Source organism: Schistocerca cancellata, chromosome 4, assembly GCF_023864275.1.
Source record: "Schistocerca cancellata isolate TAMUIC-IGC-003103 chromosome 4, iqSchCanc2.1, whole genome shotgun sequence".
In the NCBI taxonomy this organism is placed as follows: domain Eukaryota; kingdom Metazoa; phylum Arthropoda; class Insecta; order Orthoptera; family Acrididae; genus Schistocerca; species Schistocerca cancellata.
The window spans coordinates 812,218,640-812,244,421 of NC_064629.1; the positions used below are offsets into that span (position 1 = coordinate 812,218,640).

Here is a 25,782-nt window from a genome sequence, read left to right on the forward strand (position 1 = left end):
AAATAAAAACCAAATTTCTTTAGCAAACTGACAAAAATAACTTCATTGTTCTACAAGGCGATTAATGCATGTCTGTCAGAAAAGCGAAAATAAAATAAAATCTGAAACTAATAATGCATATTAGCCTTCCGTAATTATGTGAATGTATTTTAATTCACTTGATAGCTCCCGGCCACAGAAATCCATTTTGTTTTCATTTGACGTGAGAGCAGTAAACGAAGAGGAAACAGCAAAATCACTAAATGTAAACACGGGTCACGTGGAAACTACGCACTTCCCTACTATAACCCGGACTGCTCTGCGCATCAGACTCGGATCTACAATATTTCCGAATCGGGGCAATACTAAGATAGTGCTTCCTCCCCCCCCCCCCCCCCCTCCCACCCTCAAGCGTTTGAGATACGACGTCAAAAATTTTTAAAATCGAATTTTCAAAAATATATTCATTTTGTAGTGCACATCTCTCTGAAGAGTCTGATACATAAGACATTTGTTCGAGCCATCAAACCATATTCAGGACAGTGGAAATTAAAACTGTCCTGTGGTGCCTCTCCTGCTCCCAGTCGCCCATTTTAACATCCTCCTGCCCCCGCCCCCCCCTACCCCCTTGAAAAAACTTCGCAATTAATACTGGATGGGATTATTTGTAATTGGGAGAACAAGAACTCTTCAGAAAATTTGCACTCTTTATTGCCTGTTAGCTAATAACTTTCTCTTTTGGATGACATAAAATTAAACATAGGATATATAAAACCAGTAAAGACAAGAGACAAGTAATATAGTACACATTTCTTCAATCCTTACCTCCTAGCATTGTTTTCTCTCTAATCTTGCTACAGCTTTACATGGCGTGCTCTCCTTTCTGCGAAAGAATCTATTACCTCACCAAAGTTCGTGAAACGTTTAGCTACATGAAAAATTGAAATACAATTGTCTAATACTGTGTTAGCTGTTAATACAAATAGTACCCCAGACTGGTGTGGTTTCTCGATCTGATTACGTCTATTTTATCACTGTCTGCTAGGTAAAACAAAATAGGCCTTTCTAACACTGCAGAAATTGTAACACACACCAAATAAACGAGACTAGATGGTCATTTTTATAACACAACAGAATATAATTCACAAAGACCAACATACAATGCCTATTAGGTCAACTACAAGCAAAAAGCTTTATGTTAGAAAATAGCTTCACATTTCATTCATACGCTCCAGTTTCTCGAGCATGAGATCAAAAAGTAGTAGTACGAGATTTTTAAATAAATTTGGAATCATCATATTCTTCCGGAATTTGTGTGATGTCCCCATCTCTTCTCCTTCCTCGTTCTAACAAACAAACTTGTCATGACTAATCCTGGAACTATTCCTGCCTTTGTCAAAACTTGTTCGCCGGTTAACTTCACTAACCCTGCCAGAATCACCAGTTTAGTTATCCCTGATTATTCTCTGGTTAGGCATTGTTATGTTCGTACAAACCATTTTCCATGCTACTTCAAGAATATAACTTAAGCGGCTGCTACACAGGAACTGTACACTGGCCCTTACTAGTGTAGCGATCTGGCCAAAAATTTTCTGACAAAATTTCATTTTCCTGGATACACCGAGAAGATAATACGTAATCTTTCTTACCTGTTATACCTGTTAATCGTTTATTTCCACTCTGGTAGTATGAATCTATGGATTTCCCTTGTAATTATAGCAACGCTGATCATACGCAAATCCAAACAAAAACATAATCACACAGCGATTGGCATTTACCAGTTCGGCTTTACTCCGCTCAGTTTGTATAGCCTGGTCCCCTTTTGCCTGCAGGAAAGTTTATTTCTAAATGCGATGAGGATTCCCCTGACAGTGACATCACGTACACTATGCACACATTAAACTTTTTTACCATCGGACCAAAATGCTGATGTCATTGGTGCCTAGGCTTACACACGACTTACTCTAACTTAAACTAACCGTGCAAGTTGCCTCAGACCGCACGGCTACCCCTGGAGGCTTACGAGTCATTCAGAAATCAACTTACAAAGTGTGTTCAAAAACCAACAGGGATGCGTGTCAAAATCATATGAGTAATCGATACACCAACGTGTGCTGAAAGCTAGGCGCTTTGTGAAATAAGGTTTTTTTCTCCTCAAGAATATTAATTTAGCTTGCCCCCACCCTACCTCATAGAACCAGGCCCGCTGCGCATGCATGAATCTGGCAGCTTGGGCGGGGCAGTAAAATTTTTCCCGGTTGCATCTAGCTGCTTGCTGCGACTGCTTACACAGCAAACAGCCACATTTCTGTAGCCAGAAATGGGAAAGGGTACTACTGATATGCCATTCAACTGTGCATGTGCATGAGCTCGGTCGTAACTGCTGAAACGAATCTAATGTAAACAGTTGTGACTTCACGCTCATTGGAGGCAATTTGTTGTTATGAAGCATTGCATATTATTCCTAAAGCCTTTGACACATTTTGCTATTGGCAATCGCTTGTATGAGCAGTGTGTTTTGTTGTTGTATAAGGCACATTTTCTTTGCAATTTATGTTTTTTTTCTCCTCATTCATGTTTTATTGCTGCAGTATTATTCTGCAGTAGCGGGATACAGTAATACCCTTTGTTATAGTATCAATTCTTACCAGTCAAAATAACAAAAATTTAACTGGAAACTGAAACAAAAAATTCCCAGGATTCTAAAATATTCCCGGGTTTTTTCCGGGTTTTCTTCCAGATCTCCCTGTTGTCCCGGGTTGTATACACCCTGCAAAATCAACATGCAATAACCACTCACATACAGCAAATGGCTGCACTAGCAGTGTACGGTATATGAAGTGCACCGGGGGGACACAGTGCAGTCATCGTTGTAATGAGGAAATGGAGTAATTTATCTGATGTCCAAAAGGTCATAAGTATTGGCTTTTGGGCCAAGGGTGGATGCATTTCCGAAATGGCTAAGGCTGTAAATTGTTCATGTGATACCATGGTTAAAGTATAATGTGCATGGCAAAATGTTATTTTGTGGAATCACACTTTTCTGGAGTCAATGACAACTAACTGCAAATAAACGGACTGCAAATGTGAAATTTTCAATGGTAGCAATATAACAGAAATGTTGGAAAACCACTTGGAACCAATCAAAAAATCCAGTGGTTTTGTACCCTTATTTGGTTAACTGATATTATACAGTAATCAAATCATTTTGACATTCTTTGTGAGCTCTACAAACATAATTTTGCTATCAAATGCATAGAAAGACTCTCATTCTAAGCTATTGGTATCTCTTTTTCCATAATTCTCTTTTTTGGATAACTTCTCTCAGTTACAAACCAGAGAACCTCAAATGAACCTTCAATACTCAGTAAACTGCACACTGTGGTTTCTCCCTATGAGCAGACTAACAGTGTTAAGTACTTCAGCCATATTTCAAACACAAATGAGAATTATTGCCTGTATATACTTTGGCATGCACACACACAGAACAACAGTACACTTTAATTCTCAGACGAGATCGTGTCCCCCCCCCCCCCCCCCCCCCCCCCCCCCGCATCCCAGCAACTGTATGTACATTAGTTTTCTTTGTTTTTACTCTTTTCACCAAGGAAGCCTATTATCCACCTAACACATAATTTCTTATAACTAACAAATTTCTCTTATGTTCTCTTGTTCGAATGTAGCCACTGCACCCACCAACAGTCTTATCTTCAATTCATGAAGTCTAGTTAAGACAGAAAATTTTGACACACAACAGTTAAGTGCTGTTTGAGCATAGAATAACCATAAAAAGTGTAATAATATGATTCCAGTAGAAAGCTGAAGTTGTTCTCTATGTGTACAGAGACAAATCATTAAAACACTAGCTTGAAATATATAGTTAATATCACAATGGATATACCCTGTGCCAAGTGAGATATTACTAACTTTTCCCCAAACTAGATACACGTGCTACTACTGAAAAGTGATACTCTGCACCTATGTTAAAATATAACTGGATCATTTGCTGGCTGCAAGCAACTAACACAATTGAGCTACGAAATGGAATGAAAATTAATGACAATGGGGAGCATCCAAAATCATATAACAGTCTAATTTAAAAAACATCCTGCCAAAAAAATCTAGCGAATAAGGATAAAACAAACTGAATATTACATGTACTCTTCTATTTGTCGTTTTATGAGAAATCCATTCATTAAGATGGAAGACTTTGTATGAAGCAAAATGAAGCAGCCATGAGATGCAACCACTAAGCAAATTTCGCAATACTAGAAATACAAGATGCTGCCAGTATTTAAACTTCCCAAAACTAAGATGAGTATATTTCTTTCTGAACCTGGAAAGTTCATAATACAACTTCAACTTACATTAATCAATCAATAAACAATAAAAATCTACTAGAGTTTCACCGACACATCTTACTATTTGCAATACACAGCAACTTTCCATTTATTAACTGAATAGAGCAAATGGGTTAACAGTGAATATTATGTCACCACACAATTCATTTCACATATTGTTTCATTAACAGCTACTGAACTGCATCAATTTATAATGTAACATAAACAGCATAAGAGGTGGTGTAAGAGCACAAAAGAATTAGAGGAATTGTTAATGTTACTGTTACCTGTTCCTTTGCTCTAGTTCGTGTCCTCATTCTACCAGGAGAATCATCTAGCCCTTCTGACTGCACAGGTCTGAACAGATACGGTGTTTCTCCTCTACCACTCCCCTGATTTGCAGGTTGAGCCACATTGCTAACAGGAGGTAGTTCACCATATTTTTTGTTGTATGATCGACACTCTGAACAGAGTAATATCCGATCCTTTCCACCTTGTTGCCAATCTCGAGAATCTGCTAATCAAAATTCTTAACATCAGTAATTTATTCACAACATACAAATACAAACAATTTAAATCAAAAAATGCACTTTATCCACATTGGTAACCATGTTATCAAATTATTTTCCTTCAAAAAGGCTGAAATCATTCACTGTATATTTTCCAGTACATCTTTAAGTCTTAGAAACTTTTTATGAAACTGATGTAAGAACTGTGGTCCACTGGGAGCACACTGCCCATATAAGGCAGGGATCCAGATTTGAATCATGATCCACAACACAGTTTTAAATGGATGTACACAGTCAACATAGCAAATAATCTGTACATAGTGAAAAAAATTACTTCTCTAATGTATGAATACTTGACAAGATATAAATATAGGCAGTACCAAACACATCCTAATCATAAGACCTCAAAAAGTGAAAAACAAAAAGTGTGCATACAAAGTTCACTGAATGGCCTAATATCATAACAGCAACATGTGGAAAAAAAAATATGTAAGCATGTGGATGGCCATTAAGAGAGACTTCGAGAAGCTCTGAACTCAATAAACTTACACAAATCTATCTGCTACAATTAATCAAACATACTACTGATGACTCATATCACTGTGCAATAGAGCAACGCATAAACAAAAACTTGTCATAAAAAATTGAGAGAGTTGTGGAGGCATATGAGATGTTGCTGCACGTTTACAATACAGAAACCATGAATAGAATATCTGTTTACGTCTGGTACAAGAGCTTTCATGGAAAAGAAACTGTTGTTAATGTGCCATGTTTGTAAATGACACAAAACACTAAGGAAATGTGACAGATGCTGACACAAAACTGGCAACTGTCTCTGAGAATGATATTGGAGGAATTACTAATTAGAGCAGAAAATATTGGCACTTAAATGCACACAAATTTGAATAAGTTGGATACCTGTCCCTGATTTGTGCTGTACAAAGTGACTAGCAAGCATAAAGAAACTCAGATTGAAAATTCTGAAGAACTCATTGCCTCATATGACTGAAATCCATACTTTCTGCAAATCATAATCACAGGAGATGTCCCTGTGCTACAAGACTGAGCAATAGTCCAAGCAACAATTAATGCAATAATGTTTATTGGCATCATCATATACTAAAATGAACTGGGGACCCTATTCATAACAATTTCAAATGTCAATCATCTTCATTGACAACAATGGCACAGTTCACGTATAATTAGCACCTGAAGGTGAAACTGTAAATGATTAATTATGTAAAAAAATTTTGAAACAGCAGCTGTGACATAGCCAGCATGCTCAAATATAGTTGTACAGCATTGCAAATTGGGGTCTCAAGACTCAGTCACAAACTGTAACCAATGAGTGTAGCAGCTAAGTGCCATAAAACTCTTCTCAAATATCCAGCACACTCCTTAGATTTAACTCCTGCAGGCTCCATTTTGTTCCCAAACTTCAATGGAATCCTGAAGGGCACATCAGACACTGGCACTAGCCTACTCCTAATAATGTCTTTTTACCCATAACTTCTTCTTCTTGGAGGGGAAGATCTACAAACAAATAATTTATGGCATGGTCATAGGCACTCACATGGCACCCTATATATATGGATCATCTGGAGGAAGCTATCATAGTCATCCAGGATCCCAAACTCTTTATTTTGTTTAGTGTCACTGATGATAGTCTCATGAGTTAGACCCAGGCTAAGACTCTCTCTCCTCATTCCTAAACAGTCTCATTATTTTCTCTCCCAAATGCAACAAAAAGTACTCATCCACCCAGTGTGCTATCTTCCTGTTGACTTCAACCTCTCCAATGGCTCCATAAAAACTTCTGTACATACCATGCCCATGAACCAGCAACAGTGCCTCTAATTTTGATAGCCCTAATCCCTCTCACACTACAATTTCTTCCCAGTACAGTCTGGTAAACGATAGACAATGCACTTGCAGTGAAAGGTAATCCCCTGCCCAGTATGCTCAAGTTTTACAAATGCCTTCGCAGGTAGACACTATCCCCCAAACCTAGTATGCAAACCGTCTCCCATGACACATCCACCTATGCCTCTAATCCTCCCGCTCATCTGGGCTTCGATGCCCAGAAATGAGTAACATCCTACACACAATCTTTTCCATCTCTTACAAAGTGATATTCCATACCCAGACCCCATCTACAAAAATCCTGTCCTTTCTTATGCCACACCCATTCTCCACCCCTTGTTACATGGTTCTTATCCCTGTGGAAGACCCACATGCAAGATTTGCCTTATGCACCTACCAACCACATTGTACTCGTATTTCAGTCCCTTCACAAGCATATCCTATTCTATCAGTGACAGGTCTACTTATTGTACCATATATCAGCTCTGCCATAACTTTTGCACACCCTACACAGTCTCTCCCTTCCTCTGGTCTATCTGCCCCTCACATCATACCCCTCCGCATCATTGCGTGACACACACAATTCTCCCTTCTTGGGTTAAAGCTATTTCACCCGAGCTACATTATGCCTTTCTTTCCCAGTCACCCTTCCCTGCAATCCTCCCTCCCTCCCTCCCTGTACCAATCTCCATTCTCCCCTAGCACATTCCACCCAATACACCACCTCATTTCAGTCAATCTGCAGTGTCAGTACAATGTAATCAGCTGAGATCGTGTGTGTGTGCATTCCACATGGGAAAAATATATCTAAAAACAAAGATGCTGTAACTTACCAAACGAAAGCGTTGGTATGTTGATAGGAGACAATAAAAAAACACACAAACACACACACAAATTTCAAGCTTTCGCAACCCACGGTTGCTTCATCAGGAAAGAGGGAAGGAGAGGGAAAGACGAAAGGATGTGGGTTTTAAGGGAGAGGGTAAGGAGTCATTCCAATCCCGGGAGCAGAAAGACTTACCTTAGGGGGAAAAGGGACAGGCGCGTGCGCGCGCGCACACACACACACACACACACACACACACACACACACACACACACACACACACACATATCCATCGGCGCATATACAGTCTGTATACATGTCTGTATATGTGCCGAAGGATATATGAGTGTGTGTGTGTGTGTGTGTGTGTGTGTGTGTGTGTGTGTGTGTGTGTGTGTGTGTGTTGGCGCACGCGCGCACGTGTATACCTGTCCCTTTTCCCCCTAAGGCAAGTCTTTCCACTCCCGGGATTGGAATGACTCCTTACCCTCTCCCTTAAAACCCACATCCTTTCGTCTTTCCCTCTCCTTTCCTCTTTCCTGATGAAGCAACTGTGGGTTGCGAAAGCTTGAAGTTTGTGTGTGTGTTTTTTATTGTCTTCTATCAACATACCAACGCTTTCGTTTGGTAAGTTACAGCATCTTTGTGTGTGTGTGTGTGTGTGTGTGTGTGTGTGTGTGTGTGTGTGTGTGTGTGTTTGTTTCCTGTCATTAGGTCTGAAGGACCCAAAAGCTTAGCAATGCTTTCAGCCTTGTTCATGTGCCTACAAACAACTCTACAGTGAGCCGTCATTATTACACCTTCTAAAGAGGCCCATTAGCAATAGATGTTCCCTTCTATAAGTGATGATGGTCCTTTTTCGTGGTTATGGGTGGAAATTAGTTTTATTAGTTTTATACATATATCCATACACAAATGAAGACACACAAACTTTTGATAATAATCTGAAAACAAAGTTCCCCATACAAAATACTGATTACACCTAGCATGATGTGATTGACTTGATGTCATTCTGGCCTTGACATCAAAATAAATTACAGTGAAATCCGGCTTTTACACTTTTCACGGGACTTCAAAAAAATGGTGTAAAATGCAGGAAAATGTAAAATGTGGGAAACAAAGTTTTAAGCTGTGAAAGTTATATATAGGATACCCCCTTGCACTTTCGCACTTTATGTATATGTACATAATAGGCATCAAGATACCACTCAGGCATGTTCATTATCTAATAAAAGTTTATTTTCTAATAAAAACCACTGCTGTAATTGAAACTGATATTTGTCTGGGAAGTAGAAACCTCTGACTAAATTTCATGTCATAATCGATGTTTTTGGCAAGCCTGCAGCTGTCATTTATTATTTAACTAATGAAATACTGCACCAGTTATGTATTTTTTCATGCTTAGCTCAACACGCTTCGAGAATTTTTTCTTGTTGTCAAGTACAAATATTTACATAAGTATTTTGTGTGACATTTGCATCTGTGTTGTTCTACGTCTCTTGCACTGTATTTGTCTTTTTGAGGTTATCGGGTCCTCTGTCTCCTCAGTTATGTAGATAAACCCCCCCCCCCCCCACACACACACACACACACACACACAAACTATCACTTTCATTGTTTGTTTGTGTAACATCATAAAAAATACATACGTAAATACTGCACCTGACAAGGAGAATAAATTCTCGAAACGCATTTTGCCCAGCATAAAAAAATACGTGTTTGGTGCTGTGTTTAAACCAAAGCTAGCTGAGCAACGCAAAGTGAGTGAAGGTTTCAACTATCACTACAAGTGGCCAAGCAACGAAACACGCTAAGTATGATTCAACAAAGGTGTGATGACAATCACAACAATCATGAAATTGCGCATGCACAGTTGAGACAGTTTGGAAATGGTTGTGGTTGGTCTGATACCTTCATTTGAACAAAACTTGGCCACCCAGAAGCGGTACTGGGAAATCGGTTTACGAAATCCAGTTTTAAGAGAACCATGTAAACAGTGTGCTAGTTATTCCCATCAGCCACCACGCCCGACATGCCAAGTAGAGCTCGGCAGCGGCACGAGATACGGGATGAATTGTTCCAACTTTTACACATATACCACTCCAAATCTGCTGAGCAGAGCGCCCTGGTGCCAAGAAACTTAACCATGTAATGTCTGTAAACACTACTTGGCAGCAACATCATTCCAGCATCATTTTATGTCAGTATTTTTCTCCACTAAAATTTTTTTATAAAGCATAAATCATGGGAAAATTATAAATATGCTGATGCAAAATGAGGTGTGCATTAACATTGTGGACATACAAAATTTGACAGAAGCAATAAAAAATGTTGTAAACTGCGAGAAAATGTTAATTCCAGGAATGTAAAACCGACCTTACACTGTGTGTACTGAAGCTCTCCAAGACTGTAGATGAATGCAAAATCCATTGCACACATTTGCACATTCGAGTGTTCTGACACACTGTTTGACAGCTTGAATACTTATTTGCTTAATTGTCAATAGTTTCAAATACCACAATATTTTGAACTGGATTCAAGGCTGGTAAATAAGTGGAGCAGCAGATATGAGAGTCTTGTTGGTACGTGTTGGGTATACTCAAAATCACCATTTTAGATATCTGTAACATCTTTGTATTGTGAACTGTGGAGATGTTAGTTAAGGAACGAGAGTGAGTTCTTGAAAAGTAAAATATATTAATGTTGGGTCACAGCACCCGTCAGCTGTATGTCGCACAGTTAATGGTACAAGACAATGTTCTAAGAATGCCATTCAGTTTGAGGAACACCTGCAACATGATCTAGAAAAAAAAATGCTTTTTAAGTGAAGCTTTTGCACTAATTTCACCATTTTAAATGCGCTAATTTTTGTGAAGCTGTTAGTATGGTTTTCTTTGAGGGTACTCCACTCCACATATTCTTAAAAGTGATTTCTTTTTAATAACACTTGAAAATTTGGTGGGTATGAGAGTTCATAGATCATCATAGTAACTGACACTAACTAATCATCATAGTAACTGACACTAACTAGATTTGAAAGCAATGACTCAGTTTGTTGTCCTATATTTTCATCAGTGAGAAGTTGTGTCCTATCCTTTCACCACACCATATCTTACCTCCAACCCTCTTGACTTTATTACACTGACAGCTATTATGGACCATACACAAACAGGATTACTTCTGTCAGCTTATGTCCATATACATGCCCAGGCCCGTATGTAAAGGATAATGGTTCCATCCCCACTTTATAATACATGTTTGAATATAAGTAAAGCACACAACAAGTCAATAAAACCATTTAAATTCATGGTGAAGGTAGCCTGCTATCACCATATATTACCATCAGAAGACTATATTTTCAGCCAGAAAGTTCAGAACTGGTTTTGTAAGGTATGAAAAGGATTTTCTCTGTGGGAGCCCACAGGCTGAAACTAAAAAATATGTAAAAGACAATAGTAATTTTAAATAAATATGGGAGACAATAGAAAAAAAATCAAATGGTACATCACTAATATGAAAAATTGTTTGGGAGAATGGACTCCACAAAGTAGGTGATCAAACAAGAAGTAAAATAAATCATTCTTCTAAATAGTTTAATTATTGAAGAAAAGACTTTTTAATTTTTCATACCAAAGCTACTATTAATTTATTGGCTGACTAGTTTTGGGCTTTGCAGATTTTTAAAAGCCATCTATTACAGAACAAAATTTTATGAGTGGGTGTGTCACATGTGGATAACAAAGGAATCAGTAATAATATGGTCCACACAGTAACTACTTAAGTATTTTGTATTCGGGATATACTTGGTGTCGACAGTTCTAGTAATGTCATCACACTTTAGACGTGGCTCAGATCCATGTTAAAATATGTCACAACCGTAATTGTACCTTACTGTAGTGTGTTAATGTATGCGCATAAGATATATTTTTCTTAATTGTGGTACCTTCATTATGCAGCATGATCTGATAAGCGTGACAAAAACATGTCATATATAATGGAGAATTTGTTCCTGCTGGAGTTCACTGTGTGCCACACTGACATACTATGATATGTTATTTCCACAACTGCAACATGTTGTAATACAGATCTGAACTATATCTAAGAGTGTGATGACATAATATAACTGTCCACATCAAGTATATCCCAATTACAAAATACTTAAGTAGTTACCATCTGGACCATATTATTACTTATACATTTATTATCCATATTTGACACATCCACTCACAAAATTTTGTTCTCTGTAACAGGTAGCTTGTGAAAATGTCTAAGGTCCAAAACTAGTCAGCCAATACATACGAGGGGCATTTTGAAAGTCCGTGCAAAAATAAAAACTACCTGGGGTAAACCTTTTTCATTTTTCAACATAGTCTCCTTTTAGACTTATACACTTCATCCAACCCTGTTCTAATTTGTTGATCCCTTCCAAATAACAGGAATTGTCCAAGTCTGCAAAATAGCTATTAGTTGCTGCAATCACCTCCTCGTTTGAATAAAATCTTTTTCCCACCAGCCATTTCTTCCAATTGGGGAACAAATAGTAGTCCAAGTGAGCCAAGTCTGGAGAATAGGGGGGATGTGAAATGAGTTGGAATCCTATTTCCATCAATTTTGTGACCACAACTGCTGAGGTGTGTGCTGGTGCATTGTCGTGATGGAAAAGGACTTTTTTGCGGTCCAATCACTGGAATTTTTCTTGCAGCTCAGATTTCAAATGGTCCAATAACAATGAATAATATTCACCTGTATTATTTTTACCCTTTTCCAGATAGTCGATGAGGATTATCCCTTGCGAATCCCAAAAGACCGCCATAACAGTTCTGGCCTAGGAATGGTCTTCGCCTTTTTTGGTGTAGAGTCTCCCTTCGTAAACCATTGTTTAGATTGTTGTTTGGTCTCAGGAGTATAGTAATGTATCCACGTTTCATCCACAGTGACGAAACGACACTTAAAGTCCTGCAGATTCTTCCTGAACAGCTGCAAACCATCCTTGCAACACTTCATACAATTCAGTTTTTGGTCAAGCGCGAACAATCGCGCAACCCATCTTGAGGGTAGCTTTCTCATGTCCAAATGTTTATGCAAATATTATGTACCCATTCATTCGAGAGGCCCACAGCACTAGCAATCTCACGCACCTTAACTCTTCTGTCATCCATCACCATATTATGGATTTTATCAACGATTTCTGGAGCCGTAACCTCCACAGGGGGTCCAGAACGTTCAGCATCACTTGTGCCCATATGGCCACTCCGAGAATTTTGAAACCACTTATAAACTGTTCTAACCGAAGGTGCAGAGTCACTGTAACGTTTATCAAGCTTCTCTTTAGTCTCCTGAGGCAATTTGCCTTTCATAAAGTAATGTTTATTCACCACGTGAAATTCTTTTTCGTCCATTTTTCTGTCAATCACTTGACTTCTTTGATTCACACGAATGCCAAACACAAAGAAATAGACCAACACTGCTAAAACTTAGTGTGCGTTCTTTCCAAAGATGCTACTAACTATACATGACCTCGATACACGCCAGTGGTGCCATCTCTCGGACTTTGCATGGACTTTTCAAACGCCCCTCATAAATAGCAGCTTTGATGCCAACAATTAAAATGTCTTTTATTTGATGTTTAAAAACTGCAAGACGTGACATGCTGAAAACCTTTATATGATTTAATTATTGCTGTTGTCACCGACATTCAAGGATTAGTTTGTTTCACCCTTTAAAAATTATTTACCTGTAGTTTATGATTGCTTTCACAGTGTCTAAAAAAGCACCTAACAATACAAACAAGAATTAAAAATGTATAAGAGTTCCTTTGCTTATTTCAAATGAAAGTTACAAATAACAGAAATGCCACACTTTAGTTGTCTATTGATAGAATTACACTAGTGTCCAAATGTTACACCTTACTAGAAAAAGAGCAAAACACAATGATAAAAGAAGAGCAACTCACTGTAAACAACTATCACAATTTCCTCAGAGACTAGAACTGTGGTAGCTGTTAAAGAAAAAGAGTACTCATTGTTTCAAATGTGCACAAATCAAAGATAATGGAAAATTGTGTATCAGTCCCAGACAGTTTTTTTGGTGAAGTTTTCAAAGTAATGCCACAAATACAAGGCAGAATGACTGGATGACTAGAAGTCATCAGGTACTGATCACAGTCAATAGAGAGTGCAAGACTGATCAAGAGAAGATATTCTAAAACAGGACTTACACTGATGAGCCAAATCACTATGACCTCTGCCCACCGTGAAGTTGAATGCCATTTGGTGGTGGTGTGGGCACATGACAGGGTAAGGAAATTATAATTATCCGGGCTGTTATGCCATGGTCGGTTGATGAATTCTGTGTCGATTCCCAGCGTTTCGTCTCCAACTGCGGGAGACATCTTCAACAGGGTCCGTAGCTCGATGGAAGGTCCAACACACCCATTGGCTCGCTACTGACTGCCGCTAAATTCCGTGTCCGCGCGCTCCCACACCGCGGCGTGACGTCACGTGTTTTGAAAATGTCAGTGCAATTGGCCGATGTCCATAGCCGTCGATCGCCGTTGCCATCACCCAGTAGTGGGCGGGTGGTACACATCTTCTTTAACACCGGCATCTATATACCATTTAATTTCACGCCCTCCTCCTTTCGGTTGAAATTATTTGGGTGTTTAGCGATTTCGATTGCCTCCCTGTAGAGCCTTTCGTAATATCCGCTTGTGGCCGCTAGTACTTGCGTCTCCTCGAAACGAATATCGTGGTTCCCTGGCTGGAAAGCATGCTCCGCAACAGCTGATCGTTCCATTTCTCCTCTTCTACAATTTCCCTTGTGCTCTTCCAAACGTTTAGAAACCGTTCTTTTAGTGGTACCCACATAAACATCACCACAGCTGCATGGGATCCTATACACTCTAGCTTTTTCCAATGGTTTGCAAGCGTCCTTGGCAGGCTTAAGGTATTCCTGTATCTTCCTGGTGGGCTTGTAAATTACGGTAATATTCCGCTTCGTCAAGATCCTCCCTATTCTTTCCGTTACATTTTTAACAAACGGCAGGAAAACCTTAGATTTTGCAGTAGCCTGTACGTCAGTATGATTTCTGTGTGGCTGCCTCAACGCACGTTTTATTTCGGCGGACGAATATCCGTTCTTCATTAGTGCATTGTGGAGATGTTCCATCTCAGCGTCGAGCAACTCAGGTACACAAATGTTTCTAGCTCTGTCCGCTAACGTCTTGATAACACCCCGCTTCTGTTGTGGGTGGTGGTTCGAATCCCGGTGCAAATAACGGTCCGTGTGCGTGGGTTTGCAGTATACTGAGTGGCCCAAACTACCATTTTCGTTTCTAAAAACAAGCACATTGAGGAAATGTAATTTGCCGTCTACCTCCTCCTCCATTGAAAACCGAATTCTCGTGTTTATACTGTTCAGATGTTCATGGAACCGGCTTAGTTCCTCCCTACCATGTCTCCACAGCACAAACATGTCATCCACGTATGGGAACCAAACATTTGGTTTTTTGCTGGCAGTACCTAAGGCCTGTTCTTCGAATTTCTCCATAAAGAAGTTTGCTATTACCGGACTTAGGGGGCTTCCCATAGCCACGCCATCCATTTGCTCATAAAACTGTTCATTCCACTTGAAATACGTGGTCGTCAAACAACACTTAAACAGTTCTGAAATGTCAGCAGGAAAAATTCGATCCAGCTGTTCCAATACATCATTAAGTGGAACCATGGTAAACAGCGATACCACATCGGAGCTGACCAATATATCCTCCGGCTGGACCGCTAAGTCATTCAATCTGCTGATGAAATGTGTCGAATTCTTTATATAAGAGTTTTAACAGCGTAGTCAAAAACTTGGCTAACGAGTAGGTGGGCACCAATGGCACTTAGTATTGGTCTTAACGGAACATTTTCTTTATGAATTTTGGGCAATCCATAAAGCCTCGGTGGTAGCGCAACCGAATTGCAGAGACCTTTCCCGTCGGGTCTGCTGAATGTGCTCTCAACCACAAACTGTAAGTTAATGTCTCTCCATATTACGATCAGTAATAAACTGTGCAGCGGTGACTGGCATAAAATTGATAGACTACTGCATGATACCATGGGGAAGCGTATGTTGACAACGTCTAGTAGACAGAAGAAGAAGTTTGATAATTTGCTACCTAATCAGACTGTTCGGCATTTAGACGTTTCCCGGACTGTTATCAATTTGTCCAAACGTTCGTTATCTGACGATGAGACATCTGTGCTTGCCAAGGGAGGAAATTTTGCTGTTAGTCCGCGTTTTGTGCCCACGGAAGAAATTATAGCCAATGTAGAAGCAGGAATTCGCAGTGTGGATTCTGTAACAGCTGAAGAAATCCGAATAGAAACAGTGAGAATATTAGCCAATGCAAAACTGCCGAAAAGTAATATAACTGTGGGTGAGAGAAGAGCTTTAAAACTCCTGAATGATGACGATAGTATTTTGGTTCTCCCAGCTGACAAAGGAAGCGCAACGGTGGTTACGGATGTGGCCGACTATCAGAGTAAAATTACTGATCTACTGGATCCGCAAGCATATAGGAAGCTGAATAAGGACCCCACTAGCAACGTTCTCAGAACAGTGTCGCGGTTAATAAAAAAGTCCTCCATTGAAGAGAGTGTACAGAAAGGTCTCTGCAATTCGGTTGCGCTACCACCGAGGCTTTATGGATTGCCCAAAATTCATAAAGAAAATGTGCCGTTAAGACTGATACTAAGTGCCATTGGTTTGCCCACCTACTCGTAGCCAAGTTTTTGACTACGCTGTTAAAACCACATGTGGGCCGTTCGGACTCTTATACAACGAATTCGACACATTTCATCAGCAGATTGAATGGCATAGTGGTCCAGCCGGAGGACATATTGGTCAGCTTCGATGTGGTATCGCTGCTTACCATGGTTCCACTTAATGATGTATTGGAACAGCTGGATCGAATTTTTCCTGCCAACATTTCAGAACTGTTTAAGTGTTGTTTGACGACCACGTATTTCAAGTGGAATGAACAGTTTTATGAGCAAACGGATGGCATGGCTATGGGAAGTCTCCTAAGTCCCGTAATTGCAAACTTCTTTATGGAGAAATTCGAAGAACAGGACTTAGGTACTGCCAGCAAAAAACCAAATGTTTGGTTCCCATACGTGGATGACATGTTTGTGCTGTGGAGACATGGTAGGGAGGAACTAAGCCGGTTTCACGAACATCTGAACAGTATAAACACGAGAATTCAGTTTACAATGGAGGAGGAGGTAGACGGCAAATTACATTTCCTCAATGTGCTTGTTTTTAGAAACGAAAATGGTAGTTTGGGCCACTCAGTATACCGCAAACCCATGCACACGGACCGTTACTTGCACCGGGATTCAAACCACCAGCCACAACAGAAGCGGGGTGTTATCAAGACGTTAGCAGACAGAGCTAGAAACATTTGTGAACCTGCGTTGCTCAACGCTGAGATGGAACATCTCCACAATGCACTAATGAAGAACAGATATTAGTCTGCCAAAATAAAACATGCGTTGAGGCAGCCACGCAGAAATCATACTGACGTACAGGCTACTGCAAAATCTAAGGTTTTCCTGCCGTTTGTTAAAAATGTAACGGAAAGAATAGGGAGGATCTTGACGAAGCGGAATATTACCGTAATTTACAAGCCCACCAGGAAGATACAGGAATACCTTAAGCCTGCCAAGGACGCTTGCAAACCATTGGAAAAAGCTAGAGTGTATAGGATCCCATGCAGCTGTGGTGATGTTTATGTGGGTACCACTAAAAGAACGGTTTCTAAACGTTTGGAAGAGCACAAGGGAAATTGTAGAAGAGGAGAAATGGAACGATCAGCTGTTGCGGAGCATGCTTTCCAGCGAGGAAACCACAATATTCGTTTCGAGGAGACGCAAGTACTAGCGGCCACAAGCGGATATTACAAAAGGTTCTACAGGGAGGCAATCGAAATCACTAAACACCAAAATAATTTTAACCGAAAGGAGGAGGGCGTGAAATTAAACGGTATATGGATGCCGGTGTTAAAGAAGATGTGTACCACCCGTCCACTACTGGGTGATGGCAACGGCGATCGACGGCTATGGACAGCGGCCAATTGCACTGACGTTTTCAAAACACGTGACGTCACGCCGCGGCGTGGGAGCGCGCGGACACGGAATTTAGCGGCAGTCAGTAGCGAGCCAGTGGGTGTGTTGGACCTTCCATCGAGCTACGGACCCCCTTGAAGATGTCTCCCGCAGTCGGAGACGAAACATTGGGAATCGACACAGAATTCATCAACCGACCTCGGCATAACAGCCCGGATAATTATAATGGACATGATATTTCCGGCCGTGAAAGTCTACATTTTAGTATCATGGTAAGGAAAGTATATAAGCACAGCAGAGACAAATGGGGAGTCATTCTAGCAGCGATACATGGTGCAAAAGGAGAAATCCATTGACATAAGTAAGTTTGACAAAAGGTAGATTGTTACAACCCAACACCTAGGAATGAGCATCTCAGATAGGGCAAATCTGGTCAGCTGTCTGCATGTTACTGCCATGAGCATCTATGGAAAGTAGTTGAAGAACAGTGAAACCACGACTATGTGACAAGGTATTGGAAATCCATGCCTCATCACAGAATGTGCAAGTTGGAGGTTTGGCCACTCTCTACAGCAGGATAAGCATTGATCTGCAGCAGATCTGACAACAGGGCATAATGCTGGTGAAGCTACATCTGTTTTCAGACACACCACTCACTGCGCATGGTTAAATATAGATCTCTGCAACACCAGTCAGTGCACAGCATTAAACATAGATCCCCACAACAAAAGACCCAAACACACTGCCAATTATGAATCCAGTGGGCATAGGATAGCAACGTTGGACTGTGGTTCAATGGAAACGTATTGCTTGGTCAGTTGAATCATATTTCTCATTCCAACAGATTGATAGTTATGTCTGGTTACACAGCCATTCAGGCTAAAAGCTGCTCAAAACATGCTATGGGGGACATTCACCTGGGCTTCCATGGGACCTGTGATAATACTCCAAAGCACCACCATAGCTGCAAACCACATAAACATTACTGCAAACTATCTGCATCCCTTCATGCTGAATGTCTTCTCCCATGGCAATGGCATCTTCCACAAGGATAACTGTCCATGCCACAAACAGGGCCAGAATTCTGCTCCAGTGGTTTCTGGAGGAACTCACATTGATGTATTGGCCATCAAATTAACCTGATCTGAATCTGACTATCTGATCTGAGACACTATCAGGTGCCAGCTACGTGCCCACATATCGTCAGCCTGTAACTTATGGGAATTGTGTGACGTGTGCATAGAGATCTGGTACCACATACCTCCACAAAGCTACCAAGACTTGTTGATCCAATGCCACACAGAATCACTGCTGTCTTGATCTTCCAGAGTTGGACCAACATTCTATTAAGAAGGTGGTCATAACGTTTTCACCTCATCAGTGTATATGTGGCCTTAATAGCATGATCAAACCCAAAATATCAACAAGATAGCAATCTTTAGATCTAATAGCTCCCTCAGGAGTTGTAGTTTTCTGACAAACACCGTATAAGAGGCTCAGTTCACTTGGTCTGTATTTCAGATGTCAAGCTGTGACTGTTGTGCTCATAGGCACTGCAGAGATGGTTTATTGTGGCGTCGTAAGTATCAAGTTTGGACCATAAAACAATGAAGGAATGTGCTCTTCACAGATGAATCCCATCTCAACATACAGAATTATTTTTGTTGTACATTCATGTGAAGGGAAAGTGTTAGCCAGTTCAGTCACAACAACACTGTGGAGAGCAAATAGTTAACTAGTGGTAAATTCAGGTGTGGGAGACACATTATGTCAAATGGGTATAATTAGCTTCTCACCTTAGTTGGTGGCTGGAGGGGTACTGAGCAATTTTTCAGAGATGTTGTTTGTTCCAACTTTTTCTTCTTCACAGTGAGATGCTCTGGTGGAGGGATTGCTTGCAAAGTGGATGTATTTGTGACATGCACTGGGCAGTAATGTCTTAAAATCTGAATCCTATAGAGCATATTTATGATACAGTACCAAGATGGATTGTATTCCACAAGCCACTCTTCCAGTACATTTTGCACTGCTCTTTCTCTGAAATGGGAGTGGCTGTCAATATAGCTCATGAACGAAATAACAGTGGGTATGGCACAACACTATCAAGCACATGTTGCAGCTGAAGATAACCAATCACCTAGTAAATGTTTTGCTGTTGTGGAAGGGTTTTTCTGTTTTTGTGACCCTTTTATATGTTTAGCTTTCATGCTAGAAATTTTCTAATTACATACTTTGGGCACTTTATATGTCAAGCATCCTATGATTGAACTTAACCCCATTCCATAGCCCTTTCACCACTTCTTCAGGATATATGTTCTTGTTAGTTGGTTAAAGTATTCTGGACACCAGTGTAAATACAAGCTACAAAGAAATCAGAAAATCACGAAGTTTTATTAATTACTTGTGGAGAAACAGTGTTGACAACGGTACGCTGCATTGTCTCTCGAGTCAGAATCTTCTTCTGTGTTCTCTTCATCAGTTGCAGAACTAGCTTCACCTGTAAACAAGTAGGAATTTCAAATATTTCCTTATATGGTGATGTATGTGTAGCACTTATAACCATTATTAGAATGAATAGTCTGCAACGAGAGTTTCTGACAGTAATTTTTAAATCTTATCACACGTGTGAAGGAGACAGCTGAAACTTGGAGTAAAACCAACACACAAAAATTACACTAAAATAGGAAAAATATATTTAGTTGCCATGCTGTATCAATTTTATCAAATGTAAAACATGTCCACCAAGCTGAACATAATTAATTATTTAAATAAGTTCATACATAGTACTATCTTTAATTACGACAATTTTGTTCAAATTGCTATTTTACATTTCAAAATAGTAATACCAGTTTTCATTGCGATAAAGTGAATAGTATTTGCACAATTTGCAGTCAGAAACACTTATATTGGTTCATTTTCACAGAGACACAGTAAACACCTTTTCTATAGCACACATTGAAAATATCTACAATTTTAACAGGCTAGGCATACAATCAAGTATTTACTTATGATGTTTTTGAATTAACAGTATGTGACACTGGAAAAAGTTATGAAAGTGTTTCTAATCCATAACACAATATGTAGTGTGATCACTGTGACTGATTAGACAGTGTCTTACTGATTTTATGCTCACAAAATGCCTTCGAAATGGTGGTAAATAAAAGTTGATTTTCAAAATTCAGTAGTGTGAACAACAACTCAACTGCTACACATAGCACTATTAACTGAAGCCTACACAATATCCTTGTGTGTCCTTACTCTACCCCCACACCCAATGCCTTACCTCATGTCTCATTGCCCTGTAGTAGACCTAGATGCAAAACCTGTCCCATACATCCTCCCATCAACAACTTCTACAGTCCGGTCACAAGCATCACCTATCCCATCAAACACAGGGCTACCTACAAAAGCGGTCATGTGAACTACAAGATAAACTGCAACCACTATGTTGCATTCTAAATGAGCATAACAACCAACAAGCCGTCTGCTTGAATGCCCACCGACAAACTGTGGTCAAGGGACAGCTAGACCACCCAGTTGCTGAGCACGCTGTTGAAAACAATGCTCTTTACTCCAATGAAAGCTTCACCGCCTGTGCCATCTGGATCCTTCCTGCAAACACCAGCTTTTCTGAACTTCGCATGTGGGAACTCTTCCTGCAATATATTCTACGTTCCCATAAACCCCTAGGCCTCAATATATCCTACATTCCCGTAAACCCCTAGGCCTCAACCAATGTTAGTCACTGTCCTTCATCCACCTATCCTCTTTCCTGTTCCTACTCCAGCACTATGCAGCCTTCTATTTCACCAAGGCACCCACAGTCTCCTTACTTCTCTCCTTTTCTGCTCCCATCCCCCTCCCTCCCTTTTTCCTGCTATCTGTCCCCCTCCCTGCCCCAGCCTCCGCCTTATCCCCACCACCAATATTGCTTCTCCTGTCAAACGAGGCTGTCTGGCCTCAGCAGCCAGAGACTGTGGTCATATATGTGTGAGTTTTGCTTGTGTAAGTGTGTATGTGTGTGTGTGTGTGTGTGTGTGTGTGTGTGTGTGTGTGTGTGTGTGTTGCTTTCTTTAAAAGTAGGGCTTTTTGCCAAAAGCTCACTTGTTTAATGATCTTTTTGTTGTGCCTGTCTGCGACTCAACATCTCCAGTATATGGCGAGTAGCAATCTATCATTTTCATAATATTGTCATAAGGAGCAGCAGAATAGCTAAAAATACATTTATTACACTATCAAAAAATCAATGAGTGTATTGGTAGTCAACTGCATTTTACATTTTCGTTTCTAAGTCTTACTGTATGGGTATCAAACTTCCTTAAACTCCTATACAAATTCTGATCAATTTGTTGCATGCACATGCAGACTCAAATTTTATATCTGAGTTGCAATGTTCGGCTTCTTGTCCATGTGTCTAACCACTGCCTGGTCAACATCTGCACTATGCAATGAGAGTTGTATTAAATAATTCCATTATTTTTTGTAAAAGTTTACGCATACCCTATCGAAAATTTGATACAAAGAGGCAAATAATCAGTAGCGACATATTAAAATTATGGCATTTGTATCAATAACAACAGTAATGACAAAATGGCAATAAATAAATTTGTAATTGGATTTAAATGTGGGGAATTATAGCCCACTTTCCCTTCTCATACCTGTTCCAATACATTTGTTGATATCTATACGGACAATGCCATTGCAATGTGACCAGATCCTCTTAAATGTTGTCAATGGTGATATGTGTCAGCAACATATACCTGAAAATAATTTTAATATTTCCCCTAAACACACCTGAAGATAGAACCATACCTAACAAAATATTTATCATAAGGAACAAATCAAGTGAGCAGCAAAAGTTAAACATTAATTACAGCTTACCATCTATGGAGATGGCCTAGTGTATTCTAAGATACGTTATGTCTGTACGACCTAAGTCCATCTGCCCAAGAAAAAGTTAAGCTATTCCAACACCTAACACTACAGTTGAGTAAAGATCTAATATGAGGCACATCCAAGGCGAGTATGAGTAGTAAGAGGATAGGTGCAAAAACTGTTGTATGACTTAAGCACAGTCCAGAAATGACAGAGTACTTCGTGTAGTTCTGAAATGCCCCAGAAATAAAGGAACAAAAATGCAGCACTCTGCCTAACAGAAAAGAAAAGGTGAATGGTATGCTTCAGTATCAGATGATCCATATAATATGGAAGATTGCAGACATATCATGTATGCAATGGAAGAGCAGTGTAAGAGTGGAAATGCTGATCACAAACTCTGTGGGAGTGGCAGAATAGAAGAATAGGAGGTTTGGGATACAGAGTTGAAAAATAAGGTTTCCAACAGAAGCAGTCAGTGTGAATGTTATGGAATTAAGAGAAGTTTGTCTTTTTTTCTCCAAAGTCTCGAATAAATGTTCATGTGACTGAGATGACTGAATTAAAAATCTACATTCTCATTATTGCAAATGGGACACACAATTTCTAATATGACCTTTAGCCTTGCACATAAAGACTATCTATTTGTAACATGTTTGTTGCGCTCTCTCTACCTTCTCCTTTTGTCTCACTTCATTTGGTTCCACAGCATCCTTTTGTAACTTATTTTTCTTCTTCTTCTTCTATCAGCAATTCTGTAATATAACTTATTTTTAATTTATAAGATTCTTGCTCTAATTAAAAATTGCAGGCCACCAGTTTATTTGGTTCATTTCTAATGACTTAAGGATTTTTTTTCCTACAACCAATTTGATACTTGCTTTGCACACCAACTTCCTTTATTCTGTGGAACTTTGTTTTCTCCATCTCAAAGAATCTGACTTAACTTCTCCTCCAACATACTCAAGAGAAGGAGATGTGAGCACATCTCAGTGAAATTTTTATTCCAAAAACCTAACTGAAAGAGACTCATAACTTTGCAGTTTAGTCCCTTTAATCTACAAACCAACCAACCCAACTGAATTTTTATTGTATTGCATTACTGTTGCAGGTATCTGCAGAATAAAAGCACTGATCGTTCTACATCTGCAATCATATTCAGCAAACCTCGGAAGGTATTTGACATATGGTTACTTGTTACATCATACAGTAACGTTTCTTTCATTCCCCAGTTACAAATAATCATACAGATGATACATTACTTGCTACTTTGAGTTGTGGGAGCTACTTGGAGTTTAATTATCTTCATGGTCCCTACAAGAGTAGTATGTAGTGTGCTGAAAATTATTTGTATATTTGACTCTGAAAATTAGCTCTTGAAGCATTTAAGTATGTTCTCACATCCCCAAAAACTGAATCAGCTTGTGATTACCATCACAGCTCTTCTTCGAAAATGCTCAATGTTCCCACTCAGTCTCATCTGGCATGGGTCCCACACACTTCAGCAGCTTACTGTGTATGTAGTTCAAGTTTCCACAGATAAATGGAACTTTCCCAGTGACCAATGACTAGAGTTCTGATATTTATATTACATGCTACTGGGCCTACATGGCAATTCCTCAAAGAAATTCCCACAGCACAACCAATTCCAGCTGATTCATTAACCTTATAGTCAGAGGCTGCGGTAACTTTATATTCTGTAGAGGGCACGGTTTCAAATTTCCCTAAAATTTGAGATCGTTGGCAGTCTCTGTCCAATGTTAAAATCTTATCAAGATCTGGCTGGATATCTGAGTGATCTAGTTTCCAGCTAATGTTTCCTCCTGGATCACTGTCTGTGGAAAGTTTGAGACTGTAACAAATACCATCAGCCAAGTCATTACCACTTAACATAACGAGCGGCGACCATATGACACTTCAGTGGTGTACATCTATGTTCGACTCTTTACTCAAAACAACATACAGTTTTGCCCATTAAGAAATCCTCAACCTAGTAGCCAGTCTCAAATCAACATATATCGATCTGTCAAATCAAACCACCCAACCATCAGTTACTTCATAAAATAAAAACACGCAACATACCATTTTCCTTTGGAGTTTGTGGTGATGGCCTTGATGCACCGACAGCTGCAACATATGAGAGGTAACATAGAAATATAAGAATTACAGATGCCAAAATAATTTCTTCATCATTTCAGAAATTTGTTAATACTGACAACTACAAATAATAATAATAATAATAATAATAATAATAATAATAATAATAATAATAATAATCAATCCTGTGACAAATTCCAAATTACTGCATGATTCCTAACATACATTCCAGTATTTAATAACAACTTACTCGCAGGAGAGCTAGCATCTGTTTCCTTTGGTTGCCCTCTAGCATTTCTTGTGTTTCGAATTCGCCGAAGAGAACCCTGCCTGCGGTTACGCCGATGTGGTCGGTTGTTATTAGCACCTGGTGTTTTTTTCCACAAATAGTAAAATTCCACCAGTTCAGGCTGCAGATAAAAAAATTATATTTCACAAAATATTTAAATAACCAATGATAGTCTTACTCTCACTGAGATAGTTACAAAATTTATGTAGCTCTTCGTATTAAATGAACTGTGGCAACTGGACTATTATAATGAACAGGAATTTTCACTTACAGTGTCCTTGTGAGGTAGAAGATCCTTCCGGATCCTGAAGAAATTTTTTCCAAACTGGCGTAGCCCTTTTACAAATCTTTTCTGAAAGAAATTTTTTAACAACTTATACTGTGGGAATTATGCTTCGGAAACTACAAAAACTGCAATTTTTTTTAACATCAAATGAATCCAAAACCTGAAAAATCAACATAATTTACAGAGAACAGATTGTCACTTAACTGCAACAACACACAGTGCATACACTTCATCAAAAGATGATCAAATAGCCAATTAAGTTGAATGTTTAATGTTCAATGGCTGAAGAAATATGAAAAGCTTCCTTGGAGGTGTGACATTTTGAATGTTGTGCAGGGACCAAGTGCTGCTATCTTTACTGTACAAATAATCTCAATCATCACTGATGCTGAAATGCAAAAGGTTGTTTACTTTGCTTACTTTCAATTACTACCTGGAATGGTACTATAACATTAGGGCAAATATACGTACTGACGAAGAACATTCTTAGCCCAGAAAATGTCAGTCAGAATCATTTGTGACATCATTTCAAGAGTTTCATGTAGCAGTTGTTCAGATGTCTCAGAATTCTAATGTTACAGTTCCTGTAATATACTGTCTTATGGTATT

The 25,782-nt window shown here is 39.4% G+C and overlaps 1 protein-coding gene across 1 annotated transcript in view; it reads right to left on the reverse strand.

Moving 5' to 3' along the window:
* The window catches only part of LOC126184794 (arginine-glutamic acid dipeptide repeats protein-like), a 186,906-nt gene that overhangs the window by 133,650 nt on the left and 27,474 nt on the right, over positions 1–25,782 (reverse strand). Inside the window, exons 5-9 of the mRNA XM_049927373.1 lie at positions 25,159–25,239; positions 24,849–25,008; positions 24,584–24,628; positions 20,028–20,123; positions 4,607–4,833 (exon numbers count right to left, since the gene is read on the reverse strand). Of these exons, the coding sequence (XP_049783330.1) occupies positions 4,607–4,833; positions 20,028–20,123; positions 24,584–24,628; positions 24,849–25,008; positions 25,159–25,239 (609 nt within the window). The remainder of the gene's footprint in view (positions 1–4,606; positions 4,834–20,027; positions 20,124–24,583; positions 24,629–24,848; positions 25,009–25,158; positions 25,240–25,782) is intronic.